Source organism: Eupeodes corollae, chromosome 1 (assembly GCF_945859685.1).
Source record: "Eupeodes corollae chromosome 1, idEupCoro1.1, whole genome shotgun sequence".
NCBI lineage: Eukaryota > Metazoa > Arthropoda > Insecta > Diptera > Syrphidae > Eupeodes > Eupeodes corollae.
In genome coordinates this window covers 231,022,679-231,034,728 of record NC_079147.1, presented here as the reverse complement: position 1 = coordinate 231,034,728, position 12,050 = coordinate 231,022,679, and the positions used below count along the sequence as shown (strand labels likewise).

The following is a 12,050-nucleotide window of genomic DNA, read 5'->3' as shown; positions in this document are numbered from 1 at the left end:
TAACAATAATATGCTTAAAATTGCCATGGGCAATTAAATTTTCTGGTTTTACGATTAAAAACTTTTACTAAATTCTTAAAAGTTCAAAATTTCAGATTTTTGTTTGCTTTGATAATGCCCGTGAGGTTAATTTTCCATTTGAACCCTAAAAAATGTAGAATTTATGTTTACAATTTATTTTACATAATTTATTATATTTTTAAATATTTTAAAATGTTTAGCATTTCCAGGTCCGTTTAACGGTGCAAGTGAAGGTGATACATTTGGTTGAGTTTATACATTCTTGGGAACACAAGGAAATTCGGTCATTGGCTACAGTTTGAAAAATGGTGACCGGAGGACAGTTGTTAAAGAAACCATTTTCAGGCCAAATCAAATGAAACCAATGCACTAATGCAAGTGAATTCCCAAGCTTAGCTAGTCAAACGAATCTGCATCTAACTATAGAACACGTTTAGATACAATTCAGATGATGAAGCAATACGACGCAAAGCCTGATAAAAATCGAAACTGGAATATAAAGAACCTTGGTGTGATAAGTAATGCATGCAGGCGAGAAGCCTCTGTTACCGGAAGTCCAATACAAATTTTACAAAAGAACGGTACATAGAGTATAATCAGAATCATAAATATCTCTGCGGAAAAACACTACTTAAAAGCCCAAGCACATCAGCTTGTAACCTTGCACGGTGTAACAAGTCGACTGGGTTCCGAAAACTTAATTAAACTAAATTTACTATTAGTCCGGGCCTTAATACAAATAGACTGCAAACATGTTTCTGAACCAGTATGCTAAACCTGGCTTCAAAAATAATATTTTAGATGCACTAATTTCAAAGGATAAAGTGTTTACATCGATTAACAACCAAAAGGTAACCGTAATACCCGTGGCATGATGGTTGGTGCGTTGTTCCCTTGTTAGTGACGAAGGTTGAGCTTCAACTCATCTTCAACTCAATAAAAAACAAAAAGTCAGCAGGTGTCGATAGAATATCCAACGTTGTACTAGGCATTTACCGATGGAGGCAATTGACATTAACATCACACTCTGAAATAATGGACTGAATAATGCATATTACCCAGTACATTGGAAGACCGCTGTGGTTTATCCTCTTCCGAAAGGGGGAAAGGACTATTCCAACCCGTCAAATCTTCGGTCGATAAGTCTTCTTCTGAGTATCAGCAAAGTTTTCGAGAAGATCATCAATTTGACTAAGTGGGCTGCGGACAACAAAATAATTCCGGATAAACAGTTCGGGTTCAAGGCGCGTCATGACAAAATTCATGCTGCGTCTAAACTCGTTTCTGATATCCAATGGAATAAATCAAAACAAGCACAGGTGCTGTTCTGGTTGATTTGGAAAAGGCTTTTAAAACAGAGCATGCTTGGCATAAGCAAGCCATTGTTGTATATACTATATCATAAGCTTAACGTTTAAAGTTTGTTGTCAAAAGTGGAAATGTAACTTCTACCCCAACATTCTTCAACAGGGAGCGGTGAATTTGCTGATTCTCTTTAGCATTTACACCATCGATCTGAAAGGTAGTCTTACAAAGGCAATTGCGTACGCCGACGATCTTATTGCGTAAAAAACGGCTCAAAATGCTGAGGTTATTAGAATTTTCTTGCAGTGTGATTACGACAAGATTCAGCAATATTGCGACAACTGGAAACTGAAAATAAATATCCACAAGTTGGAGACAATTCTGTTCTGGACTCCGTTGGCTAGGGCCACGAGGGATGCCTGCAAGAATTGGCTCAAGATTGTCATCGTTGATCTTCATTAGCAGCGATTACCGAGCAAAAGTGTAGTGAAGTACCTTAGTATCTGGTTAGATTAGCATATTTTATATTTCGGCAGACATATAAATGCTGCTTTGACCAGGGCCAGAGGATTCTTCGCTCTAACGAAAAGACTGTTTAAGAGCAGTCGTCTTGACCTCAGAGTGAAGGTAATTTGCTACATGGTCCTCATACGGCCGATGATCGTTTATGGTCTTCCTGTGTGGGTCAGCATTGCCCCTTCCCAAATGGAGAAGTTTCGGGTGTTCGAGCGGCAGTGACGCTGTACCGGCTTACTTCCAACAGCCAAATCATCTTTCGTGTATTACTATTACAACGTGGTCCTATACAACGGGGCTCGAATCAACAGAATTGACAATTTCGTGATAAAACTCGTTCGAGGTCACATTGCAAGAGCTATGTCTTCGACCAACAATTTAATTTTCGGGGCGTTCTATCCGAACGACGAGTATTTTGAGAGTGCACGCTTGAGCGGCTTCATTTCACCAGAGGCATTCCTTTTTTTTGACAGATGCGGTATGATACAGGATAGACTGGTGGTTCCGTTAATCTACCACGTCAGACGAAGAACCGTGGATAGGCGACTCCTATACAATCGGGAAGTCATGGCACAAGGCGGAGTAGAGCTTTTTCGGTTCAGAAGAGCTGTGTCCGAACGGGACCGAATTGATTGGGTGAAGCAGGAGAACTAGTTTTGGTGGCTTAAATCGGCACTTGATAGTGGGTAGTCAGGATGGGGCTGTAAACCTTGGTGAAGCAGGAGAACTAGTTTTAGTTTTGGTGGCTTAAATCGGCACTTGACAGTGGGTAGTCGGGATGGGGCTTTAAACCTTGGCCGGCTTACATACTTGTTTTGTTAGTTTTAGGGTTTAGTTTTGAGTACAATACGCATGGTGGCACAAAAAAAAATTATTAAAAAAAAATGTTAGATAGTTAGGGCCGAAAGGCATTAGAATTTTAGAATTAGGTATTATTGTTTAACTATAAAGAGTGTCCTAATGGGACCAGTAAGTAAGTTGAAAGTTATGGTTAATTAAGCTAGTTTTATGAATTGTTGCCTAGGTATAGTATAGGATAGTTTTAAGAATAAATTAATAAAAATGAATTTAAAAAAAAAATCGTTGGACTGTCGTGCCAGAGGTTTTGGGTTCGATCCCTGCCTATGCCACCCAACATGACAACAGTAGTCACACACAGGAATAGCTGAGATTTGTAAGTCACTAGGCCTTGGTTCTCAACCCAATTAATTTTCGCCACCCAATTTATTTATTTTATCGCATTAGCTTCCAAGGTGTACTAAGTCTTCAGAGTTTTTCAACCTGATCCGAAAACTTAATGGAACAAAATTTACTATTAGTCCGGGACTTAATTCAAATAAACGAAATAAGTTTCTATATCAGTATGCTAAGCCTGGCTTCAATAATTATATTTAAGATGCACCAATTTCAAAGGAAGAAGTGTTTATTAACAACCAAAAGGATGAAAAAGCTGCGGAGTCATATGATATACATACCAGCAGAATGGTACACGTATGGTACAAATACTCTTGTTGTATCTCTAACAGCATATTGAAATAGATCTTTGAGGAAGAAACCATCCCAAACCAGTTTAGTGGTGCCTTGATTGTCCCAATCCACAAAACGGAAAGCATTGAAGTTCTTGAAAACTACAGAAGAATCATGTTTTTGAACTCGTCGTATAAGAGTATTTACATCGATTCTGCTCAGTGTTCCAAGCTGGCTTCAGTTCGGGATACTCCACCGTTGATCATATTTTTTATACTTTGCTCGATTGCTGACTTGTTTCTATAGAGAAATAAGTAACTACTTGCATTTTTCGTTCCTTTCGAAGCTTCTTTCGACATCGTGGATTACAATTCCCTATTCTACAAGCTTTTTTAGAAAAGATTGTCACTAAAGCTCGGTATAGTATTGCAAAATTATACAAGACTACCAAAGCATAAAATAATGTGAATCAAGTACCCAGGCGTTAACATTAAAGCATTTCTTTTCGCTGACGAGATTGGGTTGCTCGCGTATGCACCGCAGTCCCTTCAGCTAATGATAAATAAGCTTGTTAAATATTGTAAAAGATGGAACCTTGTGGTAAATTTAAATAAATCCAAAGTGATGGTTTTTAAGAATGGCGGAGGAAGATCGTGTTCAAATGAGCAATGTCATTTTAATGGGGAAAGAGTGCGTTGACAGAACACAAATATTTTGGAGTCTGTCATTTCACTGACAAATTCTTAAGGCGAAAACAGCTTTAAACGTAGCATGGAAGCAATATTTCAATAACACCATTTCGCATTCCATTAAATTCAAGGTCTTCGAAGCTGTTTAGGAATTAGTTATTTTTTATGCGACGCAAGCGTAGGGAGATCGGAAATATGAACAAGTGGAATAACTGCTCAGATTTGACATAAAAGGGATTTTCCACCTTCCTTCGAGTACGCCAAACTACATGATCATGTTTGGAAACGGGTTTATCGACTTTTTCGGCATAAGAACACTCAAGCTGCAGGTCGATTACATTCTCAAAGTTCTCGATATCCCAAGTTATCGTCTTTCAAAGAAAATAGTTCTTCAAACAATCCAATCCTGAAGTGGATAGTTTAAAGACTGGATAGAACTAGCAGAGCAAGTGGTTGTTGACCTGGACTGTAGTAACCTTGTCTCACTGAAAGCTCACTGAATCGTATGATTTACTTTACTTTAATATTATTTGAACATTATTAATTTCTCTAATACTTCGAGTTAATGGTTCCCTGAAACAACAAACGATTTCTCAAATCACGCCAAGGAGCGTTTAGATCTATGAGAGCTAATTAAAAAGGACAGTGGTAAGATAAAATGTCATGCATTAATAAAAGTTATCGCATACATTTTTTTTTCGGTCCTCCATTGACTGAATACCAATAAGTTGACATCTTACAATGAAAGAGGGCAAATAATTGCCTTCGAGTAGAAAAATGTAAATGACATTAAGTAATGTTTACATTTAATTGTTTAATCTTACACCAGTGAGAAAATCGGTTGATATCATTTTCCAAAAGAAATTACCTAATCGCTTGTACTTTGTATGCGTCTAAAAAACGTCAGATCATCTGCAAAGAAGAGACACATTGAGTTTTGAAGTACATTAGGTAAGTCGTTAATAAAAACGAAAAATAATATCGGACCTAAACGGGTTCCCTGGGGAACTTCTGAAAAAAAAAAACAATTACAGGTTACGACATCGATTAGAAAAACACGTTTTTAACAAGCTAAGCATGTTGGAACGAAACACGATTTCCTAAAGTTTTTACAACTCTTTCAAATGCCTTAGCGAAATCGTTATTAATAACATTGGCAGCATTGAATTAACAGCAAACTTTGCTGCAAGTAAATTGGTTTTATCAGTCGAGCTTACAGAAGGAGTGTCATTGGAAACAAGCGTAGGAACTAAAGATGACGTAGTGTTGCGCACATTTTTTAACAATGACTAGACATTCTTACTACCCTTGGGACATTGTAGTCCCTGGTATTACAGGTCTTTCTAGCACGTTTTCCGGTTTTCTTCAGTGGGGTTGGCTTTGTTAATCTGGAAACTTACATCTTTAATGCTAATATCCTTTTTACAGCTCGAATCAAACCATGAGTTTTCTTCGGGTTTGAACGATTTTACCCTATATCTTCGTTGAAATCCACTTCTTTATCGAGGAAGCATAGTGGTCAGTTAAAGTTAATGGAGAAATCGTTGAGACCGTCCCAGTTGCCTTTCTCATGTTGTCATATGTGTCCCGTAGGGGTTTTCTCTTTAACTGGGTTTTGTTTAGCATGAGAAATCAGCAGATATACATATAACACAATAATTTGATCTGAGGCAAGGAACATTTCTAGAGTGTTGGCGGACTATGGCCTACAACTTCAAGAATCCGGCTAGTCAACTAACTCAGTCAGGTGGTTTAACTCAGCAAAAAGAACCAGAACTCAACAATAGACGAGAACAGCGCAGCCACGAAAAACTGTATACGTTGAAATCGATCGTAACAACGAAAAACGGGATGCAATTCTCTGGATAGAGCTGGACAGCGAATCAAATTCGTTCCAAGTCGAATTGCTACCTTAATAATAAATAAAATACGTCCAATTGTGTATGGAACAAAATATCGGCCAAATGGCTGAATCGACTTTGGCGGCACAAATCCATCCGATGGTTCAAATTTTCGATGAGTTTAAGGCAGAATCGACGGTATAAATAATATGTCGTTAATGTGCCGGGTTATGTCATCGTTTAGCTCTTGAATTGTTACTGACTTATCAACGTAAAAGAGCCATTGTTTCGTTAGCTGTGTGACAAATGGCACCACCGTCCTTTTCAAACCATTATCGTCCACATTCATATCTTTAAATTTGGCCCATAAAAAGTTACCCCTTTGCTCAAATTTAAGCACAATTTTTATGATTGTACGCACATTTCTTCAATTAAATTGACTGAAATACTCACGAAGTGCACGACATGCATTTTGATTTGAACGCCCGTTTTCATAATAAGCCTGAATAACTTTAATACGCTGATTGTTTAAGTATCTTTCAATAGTTCAAATTGAATTGGTCTAAAATTGATAAATGTTAAACAAAATGCAGACAAAAATTTAACATTTGAATGTGGTTCACATTCAACATCGGCTCTTAAAATTCAACCAACCTTTTAAATAAAAATATCTTTTTTTTGGTGACTGATAATAAACTATAGAACTTTAATTTTGTAAAAAAATTTTCTCAGTGCATGTTCCAAATAAATTACAAATATTCCCAAGTTTAAAATGTAATTAAAAACCTTTAGCGCACTATTCGTGCCAACCAATGATTTTATCACAATCTCGGCTCAATAATGTAATGAAATTAACTGTTAGGTAATTGTTTATTTATTCATAATAATATATAAAATGTTTAGCAAGTTATCAAAGATATTTTTAACATAACACGATTTTGTTTGTATTACCATTGTTAGCTTTTTAAATGAGAGATGCGATCAAACGTTGAACGTATCTCTTGGGCCTTATAAAAGAATGATTGAATAATTTCCACATCTAGTTTAGACTTAAAATTATTTTAGCTGTTATGTCTATTAAAATAAGGTTTATTGTTACTTTACTATTCATTTTGGAAACAAATGTACGATACAACTCTAATTAAAAGTTGCTGACATAATAATAAATATTTAAAAACATTTGATTTAAAGGCTGCACTATATACTTTGATTCCCGATGATGAGATGCTTCTTAAAGCTTGCGAAGGTGAAGAAGATCATTTTCTTACATCAATCTTTGACCTCAGCGCCATGGATTTTAAATTAATTTCAGATGATGAGGTCATAGTGAATGGATATATAACATCTATTGTACCATTGGATAAAAATGACACTCTCTGGGTAAAGCTTCATTCCTGCTTTTTCAGTACAAAAATTATTAATTTTTTTTTTTTTTGTGAATCAAAAACATCAGGCTGTTGCGGAAGTGATTAAAGAAGTTCGAGGACAGTATATTTTACCAGCTGTCGAAATTAGGCGTTTGGATTTGTGTAAAGATATTTTTAATCCAGTTGAAATTTGGTATCCGCTTACCTCAAAATTAGACAAAAAGTACCATGTATGTCCATTTGTTAAAGGGGTAAGAAGAGTTTTTAACTTGTGTTTCTTTTGTTTTAATTAGATTTTATGTTTTATCTTCAGGCGGTGTATGGAGTTTCAAATTGGTCAGCTAAAATAAATAATATAAATCTTCCCGATTCAAAGCTTTCTGGAGGTTATCGTTGTATTTTGCGAGCCGGAGCGCATGGAAAACCAGAATTAAATATTTGCCTAGTATTTGATTTTCATTTGTTTTTGAATAAGTTCTAAAATAAAAATGCTACAGTTTTGTAAATAAAACATAATCGTAGTCCTAACAAAATTTACAAAAATGGATTTTCTCGGTCTTTAACAAACAAATTAACTTTGAAAATATCGGGATACTAACGAAAAACTAAAGAACGTTTAAGGCTTACATAAAACAAATTAGGTGGTGCAACAGACTGTTGAGAACCAGGGCCTAATGACTTACAACTCTCAACATTTTCTGTGTGGGAGTAATGTTGCCAGGGATGAAGTGGATCTACAATTTTAAGCCGAATCCGAACGTGAAAAAACCTTTAGACAGGCAAGGTTTGAACCCAAAACCTCGCGCATGACAGTCCTTCGCACTACTTATCACACCACGGGTATCACAATGTTTCACAATACCCTAATTCATAATAAGTTGGAATCAAAAACATAATGCAACTCGAAATTATTATTTCTTTAATCAAGAAACTTGTATTTAAACAATATTACATAAGTCTTTTTTGCTGTCTATCCCTAGTTAAATAAATAACTTAATTGAAATGCAATAACGTATTATTAAAATAAACTTCTAGTACTAATTTATTTAAATGTTTTCATTTTTAAAAGAATGTTAATGAGAACTTTTATCCCGAACAGGGTTAAAAGCATCAGAGCTAAGGAAAAGGCATGGTTAAATGCGAGCTGTAAAGAGGTTATTAGGGCCAAAGAAGTAAGTTTCCGTAGCTATAAAGCCAACCCTACTGAGGAATGCCGGAGAAAGTTTAAACAAGCCAGGAAGGCCTGTAACGTCCATTTTTGACGGACCAAATTTATACATGATCAAAAATGAATAAAGAAAAAATACTGCAATGTCCAAAAGGCAGTACAAATATTTGGCCATTTGTAAAAAAACATGAGCAATACTTCCTCTTAATCGGTTCCTAGCTCGTTGTCAATGACACTCCTTTTGTTAGCTCTTTAGAGAACGCAAATCTCTTTGCCAGGAACTTCGCTGATAATTCTACGCTGCCAATGAGTGTTATGACTCCGACTGTGCTTGAGCGAGTTATTGATTCCATGGGACCGATTTTTTCGCACTCGTACTGTGACAAGAGTTCTTAGATATATAAACACACATATATAAATCCACTGGTCCGGATGGTATAACCGCCATTGTTTTAAGGAAGTGTTCTTCAACGCAGCGTCAGCTTTTTCATCTGTCGTACTCTTCCAGTCTTGTTCCGAGCGGATGGAAAACTGCTTTGTCCTTCTTTCTCATCCTCTGATTGCCAAATGATTGCACTTACGTTCCTTCTTTCCCAGGTAATGTTAACGCTGATTATTTATCAGCTAAAGAAATATCTTGGATTTGGAAAGCTTCTTAATGACCGACAGTACGGGTTTCATAGCAACAAATCAACTGCTGATCTCAGGGTTCACCGAACAGTGGAACAAAAGTTTACATCGCTTTGGAGAAAGTAAGATTATTACACTTGATATTTCAAAAGCATTTGATAGGGTTGGGCATCAAGCACTATTATTGAAAATGCGTGCTTTCGGTTTTCATGAATCCCTCCTTCATTGGGTTAGCCATTCAAGTCTGAAAACCACAAAATAAATGCTGGTGTGCCCCAGCATCAATCAATATTTGACGATGGTACTTTTAGATCTTCATATTTGTTTTCAGACTCACATCCCTCTTCTTCGGGTGTGGAACTACAACGACAAAATATGATAAGCTCATTAAATTCTGACCCAAACGGCAATGTTCAATTGGTATTAAACAACCACGTGGAATTTAAAGCTTCGAAAACAGAATGCTGTCTTGCATCGTTAAAGCGAGATATACCCCTCTTGCCATTATCCAGAGATGGCACTTGCATCAAGGAGACTGAACACCTCGATATTCTCGGTATGTGTGACACCACCCACCACTTGTGGTACGATCACATACGCGATGTCGCCAAAAATAAAGCAAGGTGTTTGAGTTTTCTTAGGATTTGCAAGAAATATTTCACCCCTTCTGATCTGGCTGTTATCTACGAGACTAATATACGTCCAAGGCTTGAGTGTACTCCCTTCTCTGGGCTTGTGCCTTTGCAACTTACTTAAGCCTCTTGGAAGCATTTAAATTGATTGGTGATAATATCATCATAAGTTCATTTACTTCGCTTGAACATCGTCGTTAGGTTTCGTGTCTGACCCTTTTTTAACTTTTTTTTGTACGGTTTCTATTCTAGTAAAATAGTTAGCTGCATTCCTCCCCTTAAACAGTTTAACCGTAATATTCGAGCTTCTATGAATGCTCATCAGTCTACCCTCGAGTCCAGTTTCGGCCATACTGTCAAATATAGAGATTCGTTCTTTAGACGTACTACGAGAATGTGAAATGCCTTACCACTCTCTGTGTTTCCTAGTCATTGCAATAATCAGAAATTCTAAACCAATGTGCACCGATATCTGCTTTCAAACCCTCACCCTTAGTCCTAGCGTTTACACTGTACTTCACTATAATAAAGGTGGTAATAATCACTTGATTGTGGGTTTATTATAAACAAAAAAATCCTTATTGCTGCATATACTCGACCTTAATTCTTACCAAAAAATAAATAAATTACGACCAATCATTATAATTTTCTACAGTAAATCCGACGAATTGTCGGAATTTACATCAATTTACTTCCATTGATTTAATTAGTTCTCCTTAAACAAGCCATCGACCCGCATACAATCACAAGCCTCTTCCTCTGCAACTCACTTCATCTAGCAGGTGATAAAATTCCATTTTGGAAAATCTTACTGTCTGATGATGAAAATAAAGCCATCTTAATGGCCACTTAAAGTTCTAAAATAAACATAAACGATTTGTCTTCCTCCTCTCTGCGCAAACAATAGCACCACGTATTTCAGCAATTTATCTGGTAGACTCGAGATAGGTACCTTAACCTTTCCTACGAGTATATTGTCATGCAAATCAGTTTGAGAAGAAGAAGAAACTAAAGTGCACTCGAGAAATGAGTTTCTATCGTGTGAGTATAAGTCCTTCCGATGCAGATGGTGCAGTTCCTTTTGGGATCTATGCAAAAGTTCGTGTGGAACCATAGGTAAAAGGTGAAGCACTGTTAAATGCATAATCACAAATTTGAATGTTAAGGATAGAGTAGCTATGACTAACATTTAGATATCTTCAAAACCAAATCATGAAAAAGCAAGATAATCTCACAACCCCATGAAAATAATGCACTATTATACTTGGTTGAAAAATATTATTGTTTTGGAAACTTATCGCGTAAATATTCGTTAAAGGGAAGATAATTCTGAGAATAAAATCAACACGCAAATTGAACATAAGGAATACTAAGGAGTTACCATCTTAGGTGTATTTTTGTACCTTCCCCTACTAAATAATCAATACACATGCCAAGCCAATAAATCTCAGCAAAACATCTTCAAGACCGGTATATGACTCTTCTTTCTTTCGGGATACAGCTTCAAAGGGTGTGGCAGTGGCTGCTAATTAACATTATCCTTAGACTATTTATCCCAGTTAAGTCTGTGAATGTTCTAATACTATAAGCTCTAGGAAGGTACGAGTAAGTGATGTGCTGATGCAGAATGAATATTAAGAGAAGTAAGTTGTATCCCACGATTAATAACACGTACTATTTTTCATGTAAATATATTCTAGAACGGAAAACTTTTAGTTTTATTCTCAATCAAAAATTACCTATTGGCAGATGGTGTTTTTTCCAAGTTGAATTACGCCTCGAAGTGCGCACAAAAGGATGTGGTATTTCTTCATTAAATATTCTATCAAAATAAGAAAACAAATTGTGTTGATCAATGTTTTTTAAGTTCAACTTAATTTTTTCTGAAATACAATAAATGCAAAAGTTGAACTTTTAACCCTTTCCGCTGAAAAAAAAACAACACTGTTTGATACAAAGAAAAGTGCCAATGTGACATTATCTAATTGCATTATTATCAAAAAAATGTTTAGTTTTAAGAAATAACAAATGTTTTAGTCCACATTGAAATTTTTAAAGCTCAAGAGGTTTTTGCCACCTTTCCATTGGTCCACAATGTGTGATAAAGTATTCCACATTCGCCCAATAAGGCTTAAGAATAAATCTCTTCACTTGAGAGTACCATCGATGTTTGGCTGTTAGGAATTATTAAAAGTTAATTATTAGAAGTGCCTAGGTAAGGTAGCACTTCGGGTGTCCAGACCCAAGGCAAAACAGGAAGATGCTGTAAGAAGATACAACGTCGAAAGGCTACAATCGCAAGATATCACCAAATCTTTCTCCGATCGACTTACAAGTAACCTCTCTTAAAGTTCTTCGCCACCAACACATTGTATCGATAGACAGTGGCAACATTGCCAAGATGCTCTGACGCG

At 36.3% G+C, this 12,050-nt stretch overlaps 2 protein-coding genes across 2 annotated transcripts in view; one reads left to right on the top strand and one right to left on the bottom strand.

The window, feature by feature from the left end:
* LOC129941192 (uncharacterized) overlaps positions 1–12,050 on the bottom strand; it is a 214,381-nt gene that overhangs the window by 116,282 nt on the left and 86,049 nt on the right. The window lies entirely within an intron of this gene.
* LOC129941193 (uncharacterized) lies at positions 6,822–7,722 on the top strand. Its single transcript, XM_056049765.1, has 4 exons — positions 6,822–6,963; positions 7,031–7,219; positions 7,293–7,457; positions 7,520–7,722. The coding sequence occupies exons 1-4, from the start codon at positions 6,910–6,912 to the stop codon at positions 7,685–7,687; spliced, it is 576 nt and encodes a 191-aa protein (XP_055905740.1). The 5' UTR covers positions 6,822–6,909; the 3' UTR covers positions 7,688–7,722.

Excerpts from the sequence above, each read along its gene's own strand:
- LOC129941193 (XM_056049765.1), top strand. The coding sequence starts at position 6,910 with ATGTCTATTAAAATAAGGTTTATTGTTACTTTACTATTCATTTTGGAA. Across the intron at positions 7,220-7,292 it reads ATAAAAATGACACTCTCTGG|GCTGTTGCGGAAGTGATTAA; the intron begins GTAAAGCTTCAT and ends CAAAAACATCAG. Across the intron at positions 7,458-7,519 it reads TATGTCCATTTGTTAAAGGG|GCGGTGTATGGAGTTTCAAA; the intron begins GTAAGAAGAGTT and ends TTTTATCTTCAG.